General features: G+C 57.5%; 2 protein-coding genes across 2 annotated transcripts; one reads left to right on the forward strand and one right to left on the reverse strand.

The window, feature by feature from the left end:
* Positions 1–1,570: 1,570 nt before the first annotated feature.
* On the forward strand, positions 1,571–10,458 carry BESB_014370 (DHHC zinc finger domain-containing protein; the record flags this gene model as incomplete). Its single annotated transcript, XM_029360166.1, has 14 exons — positions 1,571–1,653; positions 2,285–2,363; positions 2,812–2,928; positions 3,269–3,307; positions 3,702–3,780; positions 3,998–4,112; positions 4,229–4,280; positions 4,675–4,851; positions 5,467–5,534; positions 5,634–5,699; positions 6,077–6,174; positions 6,821–7,429; positions 7,920–8,009; positions 8,366–10,458. 14 exons carry the CDS (start codon positions 1,571–1,573, stop codon positions 10,456–10,458), a joined length of 3,765 nt encoding a protein of 1,254 aa, XP_029216833.1.
* A 1,478-nt stretch (positions 10,459–11,936) lies between these two features.
* On the reverse strand, positions 11,937–20,322 carry BESB_014380 (uncharacterized protein; the record flags this gene model as incomplete). Its single annotated transcript, XM_029360167.1, has 12 exons — positions 11,937–12,478; positions 12,930–14,159; positions 14,520–14,598; positions 15,160–15,249; positions 15,682–15,749; positions 16,166–16,241; positions 17,272–17,319; positions 17,538–17,651; positions 18,021–18,365; positions 18,699–18,917; positions 19,230–19,686; positions 20,171–20,322. 12 exons carry the CDS (start codon positions 20,320–20,322, stop codon positions 11,937–11,939), a joined length of 3,420 nt encoding a protein of 1,139 aa, XP_029216834.1.
* Between the last annotated feature and the right edge of the window lie 1,147 nt (positions 20,323–21,469).

Consider the following 21,469-nt stretch of genomic DNA (forward strand, 5'->3'; position numbering starts at 1 on the left):
AGTCCTTCACATGTCCGATGCTTCACGCGTAGAACGTGGAAAACGTAACTCCGATGGAGACTCTCCGCGGATTCACCTGCCTCTGTTTGTCTTAACGGCAGCTAGACCGCGCCGCGCCATTTATCGTGGAACCCCGCAAGAGCACCTCTCGCGGAAACGGTGGACCTGCTTTCCACTCTCCATTCTTTAGTGAACGTATGAAACCTTCCGTACTTGTGACTGAAGTGAACCGCGTAATGTCTTCTTCTCTCTCCCCGGTTTTCTGCGCGGCCCGCCGACGCGTTACCCGCCTCTGATCTCAGCGTTTAACTTGCACATGCGTGCATGCAGGAACTGGCGCTTGTTAGCCTTCAGCTCGCAAGACGACAGAAAAGGTTGCGTCTTTCTAATTCATGCGTTGCGGGACACGCTGGAACGCTGAGAGGAACGAATGTCTTCGCCTCCTAATCATATTTCCTTTCGCGCTAGTTTCTGTCCGTCCGTCCAACCCGTGTTCACGAAGGCGCGTCCTGCTCCTTGTTTCCTTTTCTACGCCAGCCACAGCTCTATGGGGCACTGTATATACACATCATTAAAAACGTGTAAATCATTTTGCACCTGTCGCTCACATTCCGTCGTTTTTCGGATCCTGTCTTTGCTTCGCGCCTGGAGCGAGGACACGACTTGCCTTCTTCGCCGGCTTATCAGAAAGAAGAGCTCTTGAGCGAAATTTTTCAGCTGGGCTGCGCAGATAGAGCACGTTCTGAAGCGTTTCATCAGTCCGCACGCGCTCTATTTGCTCCTACATCGCAAACGGGGCGACATTGGTCCTTGGTTTCGTTATTCTTTCCGAGCTCCCACTAGAGGCTCGGCAGTTTGCTGTCATCGGTGTCTTTTCGCGGACCGCAGGTCACCTGCCGGCACGAACCCGCCTGCAACTCCGAGCACGCATGCCAAACTTGCTCTCGTTTTTCCTGGGTTCTGTCTCTGGGATAACTTTCGTTTCCACCTTCTTTTCTTCTGTTGCACTGGTCCTCTTCACGCTGAGCGAAGTCCTTTCTCCCGCGCCGCCTCTCTTTGCCGACTGCAACCTGAGAAGCCCGTCCTTCTCTGGCGCCGTTTCGGCAGGTCCGCAACATGGCGTCTCTCACGCGGTCTGCCTTCCTCCGCTTGATTTGCCAGTCTTTATGATAGGGAAAGGAAACGCCAGACCTCGCTGCGCGGCCTCTACACAGCGAAGCATCCACTACCTTTTCTGTCGTCTTTAAAACACTGAGAGCAGTTGCTCACCAACCTCTTCTTCCTCCGCCTCGCCTTTACCGGCCTGCTTCACACTGGGTTTTTTGACTCCGGGGCTTTTTGCGAATCACGCCCGCGTCTCCGGCTGCGCGCGTTCTCGATGGCAGCCAACTGCGACTGGGAGCACTTTCAAGATTCTTCTTTCGTTCGACCTCTCCGTCTTCGCCGACTTCTTCTCTCGCCTCTGCGCGGTCTGCCCCCCTGCTGACTGGTTCCGCGGCTTTGTCGCTTCTCAACGCGCACTCGCAGGCGTCTCAAAGTTTTGCCTCCGATGATATGAAGGCGACTCAGGATGCGGCCTCAGTTAGCGGGCACCGATCGCCCGCAAGCCTACGGGTCTAACTACGTCTACTGCAAAGGATGTGGCATTACAGGGTGCGTCGGCTTTTTCCTCTTTCCTGCATTCTTCTTGTTTTGATTGTTTCCCTCGGCACTTTGCATGCCCCCCCCCTTGTCTCGGGGACAGTTTTATCTCGTCTCTTCACGCGCTTCGCCGCAAGTCTCGCCGATGGGCTTCAGCGACAGCCGCTGTACGAAGTCCTGACGTTCTCCCTTCTGTTTTCCACACCACTCTAAAATGAAATATACACATGCCTGCATACATACATACATACCTGCAGGCATTGGCACCTGCATACATACATGCATATTTACATACGTACCTGCATACATACCTGCATTCGTACGTCCATGCATATACGCATATATATATATATATATATATATATATATACATACCTACATACATACACACATACCTGCATACATACGTACATTTCTGCGCACCTGCATACATACATGCATAGATATATATACATACATGCATATATATATATATATACATACCTACGTAGATACATACATACATATATACATACCGACATACATACATGTCAAGAGTTGCAAGAGTTGCACTGAGCTCTATCACCTCTAGGCGCTGTACTGGGGCCTGCAGCCGAGGCCGCAGAGTGATTCGACATTTTCGTGTTTTTTTTTGGCTTTTCAGGCCCGACTGCCGAACCGCTTTGGTGTCTTTGGCGATGATTCTCGTTCCCTCGATCGTTTTTATGGCATGGAGTTCGCCAGTAAGCTGATTCCTTCGTCCGCGCAGCGCTCTCGTTGTCGCTTGCCGCACATAAAACGGCGCCTCCGGAGCGAATCAACCTCTTCCTGGTCATCGTATTTGTGTCTAAACCGACCGCGCGAGGTGCAGGATAGAGCGGAGAGCGGACTCAGGGTCTGCGTGGCAGGACTGCGGGCTCCCGAGCGTGCCTGGCTGAGAGAAGATGAGCGATTTGCATGTCTTGTCCTCCCGGAGCGCAGCCTTTCTCCCTCAGTGCGAGCTGCGTCAACAGCGAGCACAGAGAAGGCAGCCCCTCTGTATCTCACGCAGGGTGCAGCGGCTCGTTGATCTTCTGCGCATTCTTCTTGGGAGTTTTTTGGCTCTCAGGCCTGAGCAGGCCCTGTTTGTTCTGCGCTGGGGCGACACTGGCAATCGCATTCTTTCTTCTTCTCTACTTTTCTGCTTCGCAGTGGTATGAGTGTCGCTACGGCGCGGGCGTCCCTGCGACGCAGGCGTGTCTCGTCGTCTTCACGCTCTACTTCTTCTGCATCACCGCATGCAGCGACCCGGGCATTCTTCCGCGGCACGTGAGTCCCTTCTGCGCGCGAAAGATAAGCGAAACTTGAAGCAGCTTGACCTCGCGTTTCGTTCCGGCGTGGTTCGGTGCCGCAGCCGTACCGAGGCCTGGTAGTCTATATCACAGAAAGCAGAGTCGTCTTCATCGTTCTAGGAACTTTACTCTCTTTGTTTATGCGACTCGGGTGATACAGTCTCGGCTCGTTTGTGCAGAGAGCATTTCGTGTCAAGCACCAGCCGCTCGGCTTTTCGGAGACTGCGCGTCTTCTTTCGCGTGTGGCGCCTTCTGCTCGCGCGCGGCGCTTGAGCTTTTCTTTCGCGGCGGCGTGTCGATGTGTGTGGCGTGTGCAGCGGAGCCCGATGAGCGCCTACGACCCGCTTACAGGAGCGGTGAGAGGCGCGGCGTGGAGGATTCAACTTTTTCTTGTCGCTGAGACCGCGCAGGCCAGAAACTCGCAGTCTTGAAAGCAGAGGCCCCAGCCTTTCACACGTGACTAGACCGCTAGATGCACGCGAGGCAAACGCGGAAGTCCTTTCTGCGTTCCAGCGGCGTCTCGCTGAAAAGGGCCCCTGTTGAGGGGGGAATACTCCGACTTGCGCCTGTGTGCCTGAGAGAGGCCTGTCGCTATAGGTGATCCCAGTTGATGAACTTTTTCATTTTCCCCTTTTGCTCTTTTCACAGCGGGGCCGGTCCCGAGGGGGGGTCTGCTGCCCGAGGGTCGCCCTCGCGCCGTCGATTGTCTCACATCGACGGAGCTTTTCTTGTATTTTCTGGTTTTTTCAGTATCGTGTGCGGCAGCCTCCTCGGCATCAGGATGTGGTTATCAACGGCAACAGCATCCGCCTCAAGTTCTGTACGACGTGTAAGGACGTACCTTTTGTTTCCTCTGTATCACAGAGCGCAGATCTCCGCTGCGCCATTGTGCCGCGCCGCTCGCCTTCTGCGTGTTTTCTCCGCGTGCGGCTCGCTAGCAGCGACCTGTTGGGGAGTGTCCTTTTGCCGCACATCTCCGCGCCGCCGCGGCCCTTCGCGGGCGCTGCATCTATCTCGCCTGCATGCGCTGTTGCGGCTTTTGACAGGCAACATCTACCGGCCGCCGCGCAGCGTCCACTGCGCGGTCTGCGACAACTGCGTGGAGCGCTTTGACCATCACTGCCCCTGGATTGGCAACTGCATCGGACTGAGGAACTACAGGTGAGAGAACGGAGGCCGCAGCTTCTCTCTTCTTGCCGCCACGTCCAGAGGTGCCTCATCGAGACGCGCGCTGCGCATGCGTCATGTTGCTTTTGTCTGCCGCTGCGGCGCTGCAGGTCGTTCATTTGCTTCGTCATCTGCTGCTCGCTGCTTTCCCTCTTCACCTTCGTAAGTCTTTTCAAAAAAAAAGGCCTGCATCTTCCTCCAACACACGTCCTCACCTGAGCCTTATAGAGGCATATATGCATACCTGTATATGCGCATCACTTCATGTATATGCATACACGCATATATATGTGTATTTGTATTTTTATGTATACGCGTATATATATGGATATATGCATATATATATATATATATATATATATGTTTGTGCATAGACTTATAGGTTTATGAATATCTGTATATCCATACACATATGCGTATGTATATGTATGTGTATGCCGAATGTACATCTGTATGTATAGGTGATGTGAGCGTCTACATGGGGTCGGATGGGGCGGACACAGGAGGAGAGGTGCGTTAGGAAAGGGGCGTTTTCGTGCGCGCGGCGATATTTCAGGTCTGCAGCGCAGTCAAGCTCGCCTTGGTCATCGTGGACTTCCGATCCGACGGCATCGGGGGCGACGACGTGTTTCACCGCATCTGGTCTTACGCGGCGGACTCGATTCTGCTTCTCGTGTACACTTTCATCCTTTCTTGGTTTGTTTTTGCGCTTGTCGCGTATCACGGCTACCTGGTGAGACACTCGCTTCTGAATCCACGCTTCGCTTGCCGCAGGCGCCGACTGAGGTTTCCTAGGCGGCACTGAGACCGTTTACTTTATTCACAAGGCTTAATAACTCAGCTCTATTTTGTTGTAAGACGCTCGTCTGCCGATCTGTTGTATATAGATCCCGTGACGTCGATAAACCATATTTTGGTATTTATTTTAGATTAAAAGTTACCGCTTCTGAGCTAGGAGAGAGAGCCTCTGCTTCGCGTTTTTCTGCGTCTCCTCTGCCGTATTCCAGTCTTCGCCTTTTTTAACTCGCCTGTTTCATGTTGTTTCCGCGACGACTCCTCATTTTTTCTATTTTTGCGATGGCAAGTACTCCACGGCATTCGCTGGGCGCGCGAGCCCCCCTTCTTCGACTCTCTAGGCGATTCTGATCTGTCTGCGTGTTCTTTGTCCTCACGCCGCGTTTGCCTTTCTTCCTCTCTTGTCGCAAGCCTCTGTGGCGTGCGCTGATGACGCTTCGTCGCGTCCTTCTCTTCTGTTTTCCCTCTCGCCTTCTCCGGGCGTGCCCGATCCCAGTCCTGTCCCTTTATTCACCCTGCCGTCGCCTCGCGCGGCATATGCGTGTTTGTTCAGATCGCGACGAACCAAACGACATACGAGCAGATCAAGAGTTTTTTCTACGAAGGCAACCCGTGGAGCAGGTAGGTCGCCGAGCCGCGTTCCTTGCCTCTTTCCTTCCGCGGTTTCGCTGCGAAGGCGCACAGGATATTCCTCGCTTCCTTGTCTCTTTTTTCAAACAGAGGCCTCTGGGGCAATCTATCGGACGTTTTCTGCCGGCCGGTGCGCGCGCGCTACTTCGATCCCCAGTAAGTTCTTATACCTGGCGAGCTCGGGTTTTGTGACCGCGCGCTTTCGTCGCTTAAGAGGTCTTCAACGCCAGTCGCGCAGAGACAAGCCCTCACGCAGCGGAGCGAACAACCGATTAACTCTGAGAGTTACCTTGCATGGTGAATCGCGCCTCATTAGACGCGATCTTCACAGAGAAGAGACTGCTGCGGACGCTGAGACTGCGGCGGAGTTTCGCACACTTCTTGCGTCGCGCGCGTCCGCTGAGGTGAACTCCCTGGGGGACTCGCGGGCGCTTGAAGAGGCGCCAGGAGTGGCCGTTGGGAGTTTAAACAGCCAACAGTGCAACGCTGTGGATTAGTAAACGCCACTGGACTCCTTGTGGTTCGCTTCGCAGGAAGCCAATTGTCTGCTTTCTCGAAGAGGAGGATCTCGCGCGCAGCCCCAGTCCGCGCGAAGAGCGAGAGCCGAACGACGACTCCGCCGTCGACACACGTGAGAGACCTCGCGAGAAGGTTCTAGCCTAGGCCGCGCGTAGAGTCGTACAGTTTGTATTTTTTCTGTTTTTAATTCTATTTTTCTAGTAATTTAGTTGAAAAAGCAGACAGTTTCCTTTTTTTTTTTCGTAAACGCTAATTGCTTTTTTGTAAGTTAGTAAAAAAACAAAGGTAGAGTTCTGCGCGGTCTCCTTGCATATGCAGCTTTTTCGAGGAGAGCGCCGCAAACAGGTCTCGACACGCATGCCGTTTTTGATTTTTCTTGGCGTGAAAATCCGTTTGCCGCACTTCTTTCGGCAGACTCTCGGCGCATGCATGATGCGTGTGGAGATGACGTCTTCGCCCAGCGCGAGGCGTGGACGTTCGCAAGAAGCCCGGGGACGTGCAAGAAGTACTATTTCTGAAAATGAACTAATTCCTTTTGCAGACATCATCCAGCGGCAACGTGTATCTCTGGTGTCGTGGATCTGCGTCGGTCTGTGCGCTCATCCATGTTTCTACTTTTGTATCGAATCAGGATGTCGGTTCCTCTCGTGATATTTTATCTGAGTCGCGTCGCCTTTCTCGCGCCCTTCGCTTCCCCTCTCTCTCTCTCTCTACATCGCTGTCTGTCCAAGTTTCTATCGCATGCGCTGTTCGCGCAGCGTCTCCACTGGCGCGCGAGGAAGCGGATTTTCTGTCGCCGGCGACGGACTTGGATCTGCCTCTGAGTCAGCGGCCCTTTGCGAATCCGCACTCGGGACCGGGGACGGACGCGAGCCCCGTGGCCTGTGCAGACGGCGAGGCGTCGCCGGAGTCTCCGCAGCGTCTCTCGCCGCGGCCGCCGTCCCCAGTGAGTTTCGCGATTCATCCAGTCAAGCGCGCGGAGCGAAAGCCTCAGACATTCTTCCCCGCCTCTTCGCCCTCGCGCCCAGGCAGCGCGAGCCGCGACGCCCCAGCTGGAGCTGCGATTCCCGCAGCCTCAACGACCTCAGCAGTCTCAGCAGCCGCGCCAACTCGAGACAAAACTGACAGAGACGTCCGCCAGGAGCGCAGCGCCGCGGCGGACGGCGCACAGCAGCCGCGGGAGGCTGAGAGACACGAGGCAGAGGAGGGGAGGGCGCCGCGGTCGCCACCTCTCGACAGAGACAGGTCACCGCCCGCTGCGCGCCCGAAGACCCAGGCCTCGGGCCACGTGCCCCCCGCGACCCGGGCCGGCGCCGCCCCGCGCTCCACCACGTCTCGACGCTCGTCGCGCGCCGGCGCTCAGCTCGGTGAGACACGACGCAAGTCGTAGAGACGAAAAATTGGCTCCAGCCTCTGCGATATGCAGATATTTTGGCATTACAGTCAGATACCTGTACTCCTATATGTGTGTATCTATATGCATATATGTGTGTATATATGTATGTATAGGCGTATATATGCGTATATGTGTGAGTCTGTGTCGATACGTCCGGGTACGTAGGTGAATAGAGAAGGGGAGCTACAAATGCGTTTTTTACACTTTTGAAGCGAAGCAAAGTGCGAGGCGCGACTGGCAGGTTTCAGCGGCAGCGCTGCATCAGTTTAGCGGCTTTTCTCTGTCTCCACATTTTTTTCGCAAGCCTTTGACTGCGGATTTGACCAGCGGGACTTCTTTTAGGAATGCTTCGGCTCCACGCTTCACAGAAATAGTTTCTCCGAACTTCATCCCGCGTAGGTATCTCTCTTTGTGCTTCTTCCATTCACGTCGAGATGCTTGATGTCGTTGGCTGTTTTTAGAGGCGGCTAGCGAGAGAGCTGCGGCGAGCGCATCGGCGACTTCGCAAAGCTTGCAGTCTGCGGCGAACACGGGGGACAGCGAAGCCGCAGGTGCGTGAAGTGAGAGGCGCGAGAAGAAGAGAGACGTTCCTGTTTGCGAACAAATCAACGTACTGCGAATCGAAAGCACGACAGCGACCCTTTTCTCCAGCCTAGAAGTCTGCGTGCGTCGTTTGTGTCCTTTTACATGCGGCCTTTGTATATATGAACGCCTATGCGTCTGCGTAGCTGAATTCACTGGATGCACGTGTGCGCGCGTGTATTCTTGTCACACGTTTATGGCGGTGTCTAGAGCTCAGGGTTTAGAGTGTGGCGCAGGATAAGGCGGTTGTCTCTCTCTTGGCGAGCCGCGTGACTCTGCATCGAGCTGTGTGTCGCTTCTTCGCGGTGTTGTTGTGCTTCTTCAGCGCCGCCTCGTCAGTGCGTGGTGACGACGGCCGTCGTTGGGCGCCCTGCGGACTTTCCGGATGGCGCGCCGAGCGACGACGTCGCGTCCGGGTCGGCTGAGGGGTCCCCGCGCGCCACTTTCCACTCCCCTGCGTCGCTGTCTTTCTCTTCCTGCGGATCCGGCGGAGAAGACTTCCCCCTTCCCCCACGCGATACCCGGCCCCGAGACGCCGCCGACCCGACCGCCCACGGAGACCGGCCTCCTGAGGACCCTGCAGCCCGTACGCAGCCGCAGAGGGGCGAAGCGCCCTCAGGTGGCGACCTCGCTGCCTCGGCTGCAAGGGAAGCGCCCACCGCGACTCCTGTCGACGAGCGAGGTTCATTCGGAGTCGAGAGGCCAACGCACGACGCGGCAGTCCGCGGCGTGTGTGCGCGGGGCGGGCCTAGCGCAGAGAGCGGGCTGGCGGCGCGAGGAGGCGGTGAGCGCGATGTGGGGACTGGCGCCCAGGCAGGCGCCGAAGCGGGCGACGGGGGAGGCGACTACTTGGTTTACTTCAAGTCAGAGGTCTCCGCGGTTCACTACTCGATTGACGCTTCCTCGGGGGCCACAGGCGGGGCGGCGCCCGCGCGCGAGCCCGAGGAGGCGATGACCTTCTGCTCCTGGCCGCCGGAGCGCGTTCTCCCCTTCTCTTCGAGGGACGGCGCCAGCTGCCCGTGCCTGCCGCCGGCGGCGGCGCCGGCGCGGAGTCGGCAACTTCAGACCGCACACGCCTCGTCGTCGGGCGGCTGCAGTGCCTTCCGGATCTTTTCGAGCTGCTTTTTCGCGGTGCCGGTGCCCTGGGGACGAAGTTGCCGCCCGACGACGCGGCGGCCGGGCCCCGCGACCCTCCCCCCGTCGCAGGCACGCGTCTCAGAAGGCAGAAGGGACGCCCCCCGCGACCGCGGCGGCGACGCGCCGGCGAGCGCTGGTCAGGCGCCCCTCGCGCGGCTGCAAGGTTCCGGACGCCGCGTGCTGCAGGCCTTCTCGCCCGGAATGCGGCTGACCGGGGCGCCCGCAGTCGAGGGCGATCGCTGGAGCAGCGAGAAGCGGGCGCAGGCGCAGGCGGGCGACTTCTTCCGCTCCGCGACTGGGCCGGCCTCCGCCTCTGGCGGCGGGGCGGGCGCCGCCGCCGCCTCCGAGCCCGCCTCGGGCTGGAAGGCCCGACCGTCTCCGTTCGAGCCGCCCGGGGCGCGAGGGTGTCCGACGCGGCGCGGAGAGCGTGGCGACGGCGACGAGAGCGACAGTGGCGCCGGGGGGAGGCCGCGCGACGCATCTAAAAAAGAGCCAGAAGTCGACGCGAGCGACGCCCGCGCTGAGAGGAGGCGCAGCGACAAGCACCTCACCCACTGCGGTCCACATCTGCGCCTGCCGCGCTCGCTGTCCCTCCGGAGGAGCGCGGAGCCGAGGTCGCCGGCGCAGGCCGGCAAGCGCGCGGCGCTGCGCGCCGCTTCCTCCGCCGACCTCTCTGCGGCGGCGCGCGCGACGCGCCTCGCCTCGGGCGTCCAGACGGCGGCGAACTCCGACTGCGGGAGCTCGCCGGAAGAGGGCGCGGAGGCGGGGCGGGGGCTGCTGCGGGCGCACGCGCCGTGTGCCGCCGCGAGACAGGGCTGTGGGTGCTGCGCGCCGGCACGAAGCCGCCGCGCAGACCCGCCGTGCGTGGGCGCTCTCGGCCAGGACGAGGATCTTGACACCGGGAGTGGCTGCGCGGCGGGGGAGAGTTGTTGCCGCTCGGGCAGCGGGCCGCACGGGCGGGCGACGACGTCCTGCCTGGGGGGCAAGCGCATGCGGGACCTCGTGCTGCGGTGCGGCTCGATCGCCTGCGTGCTGCCCGACGAGGAAGAGGACGAGGACGGCGGGCCCGTCGCGCGGGGGCCTGCCACATACAGCCGCGCGCTGCAGAGCGCCGAGAGCTTCGAGGCGACCGGCGCGGAGGTGCTCGGCCGCTGGAGCGACGGCGCGATTGTCATGGCAGAAAAACGCGAGTGGGAGGTGCTGGATCGATCCAGCAGCCGCAGCGGACAGCCGCCGGAGGGGGCGCATGCAGCCCGCGGCCCAGAAAAACATTCGCCCTAATGTGAAGGCGGGGGGGACTCCCCCCTCGCTGCTGCGCAGCCGTCTCCTCCTCCTCCTCTGCATTTTAGCGAGCCTGACTACGCAAACGAACTCGAGGGTGCAGCGCACGCGCATGCATGCGCGCATGTCTGCATGCGTCAATGCATGTCAGTATTTGCGTATCCGCGTGAACAGTTCGGTGGAGTATTCGCTTCTCGTGTGCCGTGCTGCACTTGTGAGGATGCGACGCGTTTTTTTGGGGAAAAGATTGAGCTGGGGGAAAGCCCTCCGATTTCTGCGAAAGATGGAGACACAAGGAAGGGCCGCAGCGTACGTACGGCGCAGGCGAGGCAGACTCCCGCGAGTACCTGCGTGTGGCGCGTGCTTTTGTCGCCAGAAAAAGACTCCATGTATGCTTCTGTCGGGGAGCACAGACGTCTGCGCGATGCTCACTCTCATTTTTTAAAGGAAACAGCTCCGTGAATCAGTTTTGAGTCATCGTTTCAGCGGCGCCTTCCGGTCTCCAAAGATGCCGAGCGCCTCTCCTCAGCCAGGGGACATGCCCGCTGGAGGACATCTGCTTCCAGCGTTTTCCGAAGGGAACGAATACGACAAAACACACAACTGACCTCTCTCTACTCGTTACACGTATATATGCTAAAAAAAGGCATATGCAGCTGTACATACGGAACAAACTATATATGGGTATGTAGGTACATGCGCTGCCAACGTGCGCCGATACTCGCTGGTAGCCATGGGCCCTCGTATGTAACCACATGCGTACGTCTACATGCGGGATACTTGCTAATGGCCGTCTAGCTTGCGAGGCGAGGCGTGTAGCTCAAGCTTCATTCCGTTGTTTGATCCGCGCATGTAGCTGGAGAACTGGCGATGTGAAGACTGCGTGCAGAGAAAGTCCGTGTTCGCAGCAGCGCGAATCGCGGCCTCGGAGGGTCTCGCCCGAGACCGCGGTCGCCAGTTTTCGCCTTCGTGCGATGAAGATGGCGTAACTAGCCTCTAAGACACTCAGCTGTTAGTGCGTTCTCAGCTTGGATCAAATACATATCTCTGACCCCTCGAAATTGCTTCGAGAAATCTTCTCCTGTCCATATGTATATATATGTATGAGTGTGCATGCAAAACGCTTGAAAGACTTAGACGCGTTAGCATGACGGTGAGTTTGCGTCTTTTTATCTTTTTGCCTTGGTCTATAAGGGTACAAACACGCGAGCGTGTTTATGCATTGAATACATAACACCCCACTACATGCATATAAGCATATATATATATATATATATATATATATATATATATATATATATATATATACACGCCGATAGTCGAGGTTGTCGGGAAATCGCGCGCCTCTGCATGCCGCAGCGGACAGCTGTGTGGACTGCGATCCTGCCTGCTTCAATCCAGCAGGCGTTCATTTTCTTCGCTTCTTTAGGGTTTTCGCCCTTCGTCTATATTTGGTGTTTGCGGTCTGCACGCCTTCTTCAGGGACCCACCGCGGCCTCCGCCTCACATCCGACTCCGGGCAGGTTGCGACCCCAGCCGCTCAGCAGGCTGCTTCGTCTCACGACGTCCTCAACGAAGCTCTTCGCCGCCTCCATAAGAAGCGCCGGTTTTTCGCCCTTTACCTCGCATCTTCCCTCATCCGCAGGCGACGACGCAGGCGCATGATCTCCTTCCGCACCCTCGTCATCCGCCGCGTCATCGGAGAGGTCTCCGTGGGGGTCCGCGTCGGCACTGGGGGACTCAGGCGAGTGGCAAGCTGAGAGCGAAGCTTCGGGACTCGCTTCGCCGGCTAAGAAGTCAGCGTCGTTGTCTTCTCTCTCGTCTTCGCACGCTCTAGCCGGAGAAGGCGACAACGGCCCTTCATACTTCGGAGTCGCGCACGGGTCTGGCTCCGCAGTGGCGGCCTCGTGAAGGCCTGGGGGATCGCCTGCCGCCTCGCCCTCGTCGCGACTTTCCGCCGCCTCAGGTTCTCCCTCGTCGCCGCTCTGCGCAGCCGCAGCCTCAGCGCTTTGGAGAGGATCTTCAAAGAAACGCAGAAACCGCAAAAACAACCGGAGAACCTGTAGCTCAGTGTGCTGCGCGTTTCAGGGCCCTCTTCGAGACTGAGTGTCCCTGAGCTTGACACATGCACAGCCTGCGCTCAAACGCGTTCGTGTGTGGTGAACGAGCTGCGGAGGCGCAGCCGCAAAAGTCGCCAAGCTCCACATGAGCGGTATACGAGGGAGACATTCCTCTCGCGACCTAGCTCTGACGCATTCGCGTGTGGAGACACGCTCGCTCAATGCGCTTCACTCCATGCAGAGAGACAAGGAATCCCGCGACACGCGGGCGCCCCATAAGAGATTGCCTCTGGGGTATACTGCGACGCCCAAGATGCGGAGAGGAGCTCTCTGGATTCGATTTTGTCCCCTGGCGCCTGCCACCTCTTCTTTCGGGGCGACCGCGCGTCGCGCCCCACGCGCTGGGCGTACCGGGCATTTCCTCCTCGCTGCCTCTTTCTTCCTCTTTCCACGTGTCGCTTTCAAGTTTCTCAGGGGGCTGCTGGGCGCCGCGGAGATCCTCAAAAAGGCTAGGATCGGGTGCGGCTTCGGCAGCCGCGGCCCTCAGCGTCTGCGCGTTCACCCCCCCGCCGGGCGGCGCCTCCGTCCCCTCTGTCTCGTTGCTGACCAACTGGAGCTGGCGTTCGTCTGCTTTCGGCGGACGCACTTCGAGGTGGCCTTCTCCTCGACTGTGTTTGAGGATGTCGGTGCGCGCGACGCGAGGTTGCCCGTATCGCTCTAGCGGCGCGGAAACCTCCGAAAGGCGGACGGACTTGGGGCGCGGCCTGCGAGGCGCGGCGGCGTCTCCGCTTTCCCCCCGTGGCTTCCCGCCTGCTGCTGGCTCCGGCGACGCCGCCGCGTCGAGAGGCGTTATCTCTGCGGCTCTTTCTGGAGGCGGCGCGCTCCGATTCTGCGCGGCGGCTGCGGCAGCGGCTGCCTCCGCTTCGTCGAGACGATCCCACTCTTCGTCGCTCTCTTTTTCGGCTTTGCGCATGGCGGTCCACCAAGCCTCGTCGCTGACGCCGCCGAGGGCCTTCTCGATCCGCTCCTTCTTCGCCTCGAGGCTCCGGCGGCGGGCCTGCGCCTTGCGTTCTTCCTCTGCGAGCTCGGCGCTCTGCGGACACTGGGCGCGGCGCTGCGCCTCTTCCTCCTCTTCGCGCAGCTGCCGCGCGACGAGGTCGCGGAGGGTCTCCTTGTCCAGGCGGCTTTTCCGGCGCACTTCGCGCTCCTTCCGCCGCTCTTCGCGCGCCGCCCGCAGCTTTTCGCGATTCCGCTCCTGCTCCTGCACGTTCGCCGCCGCCGCCGCGGCCGCCGCCGCGGCGTTCTCGGCGGCCTGCGCGGCGGCAGTGGCGGCGGCGGTGGCGGCAGCCATGCCCGCCGCGGCACGGCTCGCTCGGCGAACGCTTTTCCGCTCGCGCGCGGAGGCTCCGTCTGCGCGGCGACTCTTGCGGCTGGCGCCTGCGTCGTCGTCAGGGCCGCGCACGCCTTGAAGCTCTCCGCTCTCGAGGAGCTGCAGCTGCTTGACCTTCGCCGGCCGCAGATTCCGCCGGATCGCCGCCAAGTCGCCCCGCCGCAAGGAACTGTCGAGAGGCGAGAACGCGTACAAATCCAAGTTGTACTTCACCTTCAGCTTGCAGAAAAGCTGAAACTCGTCGTCAAAGACTGCCGCGATGCAGCCCGCACCACACAGAAAAACACGCATGCGAGGGGAGAGAGGGAGGGGGGAGTCAGGGGCAGCGCACGGGCATCCTGCCTCGAGCAATGTACGCGTACCGTTAGACCCTAAACCCCAAACCCTACGCAGCTGTGCGGCTGCCTGCTTGCGCCGCTGATCGCCCTCCCCGACTCGACTCGCTTCCTCCGTCGCGCTGCGCCCGCGCGTATGGACACGTAGGCGGTGCAAACTTACACATGCATGCGTGTGCCTGCGTCTGTACCGCGAGTCGTTCCTAGAAGAGCCGCGAAATCGCTTCACAGTGAAACTCTTTACGCTTTCGCTCCGAGACGGTGCAAGGCACTTACGAGGGTAGCGCTGAACGAGTAGAGGCACCTCCGACCTGTTTTCAGGCGCATACGCCTCATAGATTTGTTCTAGGCGTTTCTGCAGGAGTCGTAGAAGTGACACAAGCGACGGAGGCACAAGAGAGGAATTCGCACGCCTGCAGCCTTCTCTATCGACGACACGCGAGAGAGACTTCGCGTGAGAAAGTCTTCCAGCAAACCCTAACGCGATCTCCTACGTTGTTGTCCCCTTACTGACTTCTTTTGCTCTGATCTTAAGTGCGCAGTGAGCCAACCAGCTACAGGGATCTTAACAAGTCTTGACAGATTTATATAAACGAGACAGACATAAGTCTACCCGGATTTATATTACAGGGCTCTCCAGACGCTCGAGGCTCGGCTTCCAGCGCCAGCGCAGTGAGCGAGCGGGCAGCGAGGCGTGGCTGACAGAAAAGCAGAAAGTGCCCGCCGACAGATCTCTGCGCAGAATCTGGAATATTCCACTAAGAAAGCGACACGGTGCACAGCGTCCTGACCCGCATATGCGAGCGCGTAAATGACTGAGCCTCCGCGGGATTTTCTTCGTCACACCGAATGTAATTTTTACGGGATTTGTGCGCATATTTAGAAATTAGAGAAGCGGACACCCCACGCGTTGTACCTGGAGAAGCACGTTAATCCCGTCTCCGTATTTTTCGCGGAGGTAGGTGTCGACGACCTTAGGCTTCGTCAGCGCTTGCTCCGCGAGTTGCTGCGAGAAAACAGTCCAGTGGGGTCGTGGCTTACTGCACTCGTAAAAAACATGATTGTCTGCGTCTCATAACTGGAGCCATCCTTTGTATTCTAGGAACTATAATGTCTTTGTTTAGTCGTTGAATCATACAGTTCTGGCTCGGGGCAAGCTGCAAGAGATGCGGGAGGGGGGTCGGCGGGGGGGGGGGGGGGTGCTGAGGGGGGGGGGGGTTTAGAGAACAGAATGCGCCGCAAAGTGGCGGTCGCGTTCAGACTCGGATCTGCAGGGGCGCTGTGTGTGCCTGCGCGTCTGTGTAAGATCCTTGGGAGATGAGACCGAAGCATGCTGGCATGTTTCTGTCCTGCGAGAGCTTCGCACGTGCATCCGATTAGAGGTCCCGGTGGCGGTGCGTGCGGAGTCATCGCTTCCCTCCGGGTGCGCGCGCCTTACGTCGATTTTCGTAGCCTCGACCGGCACTTCATGGACTTGGTGATACTCGTTGAGCATGCGCTCGATGCCTACGCAGGACAGAAACGAGCGCCAGTGCCAGGTATCGTCGGGAGAGGAGACTGACTCTGACCAATTCCGTCGAACAAACAGCGGCTGCGGCAAGGACTGCATTCCGTGCCCAGTGGTTTACAGACAAGTTCCCCTACCGTAGGTTGCCCGCAACTCGCGATCGATATCGATCTCTCTCCTTCATATCTCTAAATCATATAGAGGTCGTAAGGTACGCCGGGGATAACAAGTCAGATAATACTGGGAGGTCTCTACAAGTTATCCGCGATCCAGAACTGTATAACTCAAATCGAATAAACAAGATACCGAAAAAATTGGAGAAAAAAGCGTATCCACCTCCGTATAATTTCCTTTTACCAGTTCGCTGGGAAGCTTCTTATGGGCGGCTCTCAGCATGAACGCCTCTTTCGCTTACTTTGTTTTCGCCGGAGGGAAACTCTGTTCAGATCCGCCTGATATCGGCGGTGCAGCAGGTCATTGATTCGCTCGATCTGCAGGAAACAGCGCGAGTCGCATACGCCTCAGTCCGCCTATTTTCTTTGCGAATACCTCTGCTTTGCAGCACGTCACACACTGAGAAGCATCGCGCACAGAACGGTGTAGGCTTAGCTCCTCGTTTTTCCTTGGTGGGGTAGGCTGAGTTCTTGCACCATTGGGAGTGAACAGCCGCTACACCACAGCCTCTGCGAGCTTCTGGCATTGAAGCTTCATTCAACCTGCGACCCGAGCTACTTTTGCCGACGCAAGCGAGCACCACGTAGCCCATAAAGTCTCGAGAGTGGAATTGTCGAAACACCGCAGCTCCGCAGCAGCTGTTTACCTCGCCGCGCGTGTCTCGAAGGATGTTGTCCAACTCCGGCAGGCGAGAGGGTTCATATTGACGCAGGAAGTTATACAGTTTCCTCCTGAGAACTGGCAGGGCAAAGCGGCGTCTGTGTACACCGTTCACGATGAATCGGGCGCCGATCCGCGCTTCGCGTGAAGCAGGAAGCGCTGCAGGACAAGTTTGTCCCCCAGTGCCCGAGTTGTTCGCCTGACTCCGTATGCCTAGATGCTGTGCACAGAAGTGTTTCCACGTTTGGCAGCGAACGCTGTTCGTAATCTGGTATTTTTACAAGTGCGGGTCGCTGTAAGCATCCTCCCAAGAATGCAACGGTAAACAGATCTGCATAGCTGCCTAGTCACAGGAGTGTGGGCAGGGCTCTCTGTGTCGCCGCATACATTGGAGCCGCAGGGGGGGCGATTCCCACCTCGGCTTGTAGAAGCTGAGTGCGACAGAGCGAGGTTGTGTGGCTGCTTGGCTTGCCGGAGCGGCTAATGTTTGCGACACGTTTGGCGCTGTGTGCCAACGCTTTTTTGCCGCTGCGGCATTTCGCTTGAGAACGTGAGTCGTGGAGCTGTCTAACGCCTCTGAGCGACCCGTATGAAGCCTCAGCGGCTGCGTGTCCGCTAAGGGAAAGAAGCTTTTGAATTAATGGCATTCCGCTACATTCGCGCACCGTCTTCCACAATCCCCCGCACATCCTGGAGATTCTTTCCGTAGTTGGCTTGAAGTTCCTCTTCGAATTCCTGCGACAACGAGAAAGCCTTTGTCAGACGCACTTTCGAACCGAGCGAAAACCGTCCGGAAATGCACTGTGACAGTGTTTGCGGTGGGGGGGGAGGGAGCGGCGGAAGGGGCTGGCGGGACATGCCGATGCCATTATTCAGTTGTTTTCTGGAGGCGGTTTGCCTTGCGTTGGCCGTAGGAGAATGCCACAAAAGCCCACATATGGGGGCTCTGAGACGCCGAGAATCCGTCGCGAGCCTACCTCTCTTCTGGAGATGTTCATGACAACCATGCCCTTCGCTTTGGGAAGCATGATGGGGCAGTAAATCTGATAGAAGAGCTGCAGCTCGGCCTGCAGAGAGAGCGCAACAGCACTATAAAGAGACAAGAATGTGTGACTAGCGGAAAATTGGTGTCGCGCGCTTCCAAAGGTATGCGACGGGCAGCTCCGAAGGCCGTATACCGGTCTAAATTCGAAGATATCCAGACCGATTTGGGAATCCAAACCAGGCAGCCTTGTCGCAGCTAATGTGCAGTTATTCACGCCACAGATAGCGGATGCATGCAGCTCCCACGGAGACACTAGCAGAACGGCGGGAGCAGACTGGCTGCTCCACTTTATGGGTGCTGCTGAGAATACTGTGCTTTGGAATGCAAGCTGAGACACACACGTGTGTTTGCGGCACCTTGCGTGTGACACGCGCGTGTGCTTTTTCCTTACAAGCATTTGAGAGAAGTTGGCGAGGCGCTGCCCGAAGATGCGCGCCTGAATTGGCGCGTTGGACTGAATGATGCCTCCGCTGATGTCTTTGATGTATCCGTGTGCGGTGTACGTTTTCCCGCCAAAGTTGATTTCGCACTCGCCTCTGCCGATGACGCCGATGGTCACGTAAATGTCGGGAATCGATGGAGGCGGGCGGTTGTCGTCCGCCGCTGTGAAGGAGCTCGGGTCGGTTTCATTCAAGATGATTGCTGGACACTTCACGGCTTTGAGCGGTGCCCCGTTCAACAAAAAAAGAACCGTTCCGCTCCTTCGGCACAGCAACACGCCAAGCACGTCGCCTTCCTGCACACGAGGGAAATAATACAAAGTAGGAATATCCCAGTAAAGTGATGCATACAGGATAGGACAGCCAAGACTGCAGCTTGGCTAGCGGGTGACTGCAAGAGGGGGAAGGGCACTCCCAAAGGCGGGTGGGGAGCTAGACGGGTGGTACAGCTGCATAGCTCTGCATTCTTGCCCTGATTATGGCGGCTTTCTAGAACAAAAATGACTTGATATTTTCCGCCTCAAGGTTCAAACGCAGACCCTAAACTCCCATCGAGGAAAAGAATTCGCTGTTTAGGTCGCAGTGCACCCGCGTTCACCAATCAACACCTTGAGAAGACCGATGCTTACTACGAGAGCGTCGGTAGTTGCTGCGGGTTCTGCCTTCCCCGAATAGATGCAGCCAGCCGTGGAAATGGCACATGAGTGACTGAGAACTCCGGGGACGTGCTTTTGAGGGAATGGAAGCGGAGCGACGCCGACGACGACGTGCGAGATGTCCGCCCAAGACGACGGCCTTTTCACCGGCGATGGAAGCGACAGAAATTCCACCTCGAAGTACAGCTCGGACTGCATGGTTTCCACATCCAGAAGCCGAGACACACCTTGACGAGTCATGGAGGGCTGAAGACACACCATCGCCCTGCTTCAAGGGGCGTGACGGGCTGGCTAACTAGCATGACATTGAATACCGCCAGCCCAGCCTAGTCTCCTTCCAAGGTTCACGTAGAGCGAATTGATGTCGTGCCTTCGCGCGATGGCTTATCAACTCCGGGCTAAAGGCGCACGACGGAGAGCCAGAGGGCCGACAGGAGCGAAATCCTGCGCTGAGAGTCACCTCGCGCGTCTTCAGATTTCCAATTCCCCCCAAACAAACAATACCTGCGGAGGCAGCGGGAGCGTCGACTGAAGAACAACCGGCTTAGGTTGAAGGACGTGCCTCTTGCCGCTTGATCCTAGGCCGTGGTCTGCGTGCGCGTCGACTGGATTGTCCTCTGAACCAGCGGAGGCTTCAGCTTCATTCCTGCCTTCATTGCTAGCGGAAGGATTGAGTGTGTCGAATCGGACAGTGCAACACCCTTCGTGAATGATATCTACTTCACAGCCTTGCACAGACCGCGGAGTGTTGGCGGTGAAATTCGTGCCCGGAGCAATGGCGAGAGCCACGGATTCCCGTAAAATGCGCATGCGATTTCGCCCTTCGTCTTTTGTTCCGCTCTTCTCGGGCGCGGTTTGGCGACTGTTTTTCGCATCCAGCTCTTGGTGAGGCGGGCTAGTACTCGCCTTTGGGGGCAGGCACATGCGCCAACCATACGGCCCCTTTGTCATCACGATGTTCCTGCAACGAGGACGAGCGCAGAAACCCCGTGGCAGAGTTAACGAGATGTCGGAGGGGAAGGTAGCATATTGCAGACGACGACCCAGCGCATGCCTTGATTTGACACGCCAGTTGAAATCAGAGAGTGTGAACTGCCCGAAGGACACTTCGTCTAGCAGACAGAGCGTATGCGGCGTGGCGGGCATCTATTCTCACAGCACGCTCCCTTGCATATAAGCCCGTGGTAAAACAATCTAGCCAGCAAAGCCGTAGATCCCTTCCTCCGTATATCGGACGGGGATTCCTGTTTGACCAAGTGCGGCCCCGGATTCCACCGCGAAGCCCCTGTACGCACTAAATGACGCGTTCAACTCTTGATGCTCGACTTGCGTGGCTGCGGATTGTCCTTGCAGCTCAGAGACAAGAGTACTGAGTGTTGATAGCGCAGACATTACACTAAGGTCTCGCGAATCAGCAGTGGCTGACGTAGACAGAGTTAGCGTACCACTCGGCCTCCGTCATCTTCGTAAAGTGTTTGAGAGCCGTATCTTGGACAGTCTTGTTCCCTTCCGCTACGTAACTGCAGCTGAAAAGCGGCGCCAGGTCGACCTCGACGCCTTCGCGAGGGAAGGCGCCTTTTCCGCAAACGTTGCCCATCGTTCTTGCCTGGTGAGTCCTGGCTCAGAAGGCAAAAGAAAGAGGGCGCGCACCAGCAGCTCGTTCTACAGGGGAGCCAGCTCAAAGGCGAAGAAAGGCGAGAAGGGAGAGACATGTGTTCTGTTCACGCTCGCAATAGGAGACAGTAGGAGAGACAGCATCTGATGCGCACAGGCTAAGAACCTAACTCACCGCGACTACGAAGCATGAACCGTACTCGCGTCGATTTCGCGTCCAGGCATCTTTCATTAAGAGCCTCCCTCAAAGGTCGCAAATGTTTCATTGGAGACACGATATTCTAGGTTGTGAAGTCAAAGTGGTTGTGGGGCTGGTCCAAGCCCCGCCCACGTACAGCCATCGGCAGCACACTTTTTCACGCAGTGTTGAAAACAAGCGCTTTATCGGTTCCTCTGGACTCTCGTTCAGCCCCATAGAACGTGCTTTGTCAGACGGAATTTATTCTCGATGTTCGGAGTCTCCCTCGCAGACGACATTTCGGACACGGTGAAAGAAATCCTGCGGTCTAGACTCCCCGACCTGTGAATCGCCGGCGATCTGGGCATGCCCAGAATTTCATGGTAACATCGTCAGAAAAACAAACTCGACGAAAACCCTCGATGTTAAACCTGCAGATGAGCAGGGACCAGAAAAAGTTGCAGCTTGCTTGGCAGATGCGTGGAACTTTGAACCATGACTCGCACGCACGATACGCGAGCCCACAAACCCTAAACCCGCTTTTCTTCAGATGGCGGGACTTCTGGGGCATTGAGATGAGTCGTGAATTGGCTGACGAGGAATGAGCACGGCTGGCTCAAGCTGTTACCGTTTTGCACCGCCCCGCTCAGCCGCTGAGCGGCACGAGCTCAGCGGACTGGCACCACGAGAAACGTCCGTCGACTCGCTCCCTACAAAACGTTTCAGGTTTTTTCAATCTAGGCTCAAGCAGTACACCGCTCAATAAAGGAGAGGTCTCACGTACTACGTCGACCTCGAGATGGACTTTCATGACTATTCGTGAGGAACCAGCACGTACCTGAACCGCTGAAAACTCTTCTACGGAGACTCATATGTGTATATATATATATATATCTGCATGCATTGACGCACTCTAGGGAAGTCAATAAGTAATCGAGTACTCTCTCTGGAG

The sequence above is a fragment of the Besnoitia besnoiti genome, chromosome IX, assembly GCF_002563875.1.
Source record: "Besnoitia besnoiti strain Bb-Ger1 chromosome IX, whole genome shotgun sequence".
NCBI classification, from domain to species: domain Eukaryota; phylum Apicomplexa; class Conoidasida; order Eucoccidiorida; family Sarcocystidae; genus Besnoitia; species Besnoitia besnoiti.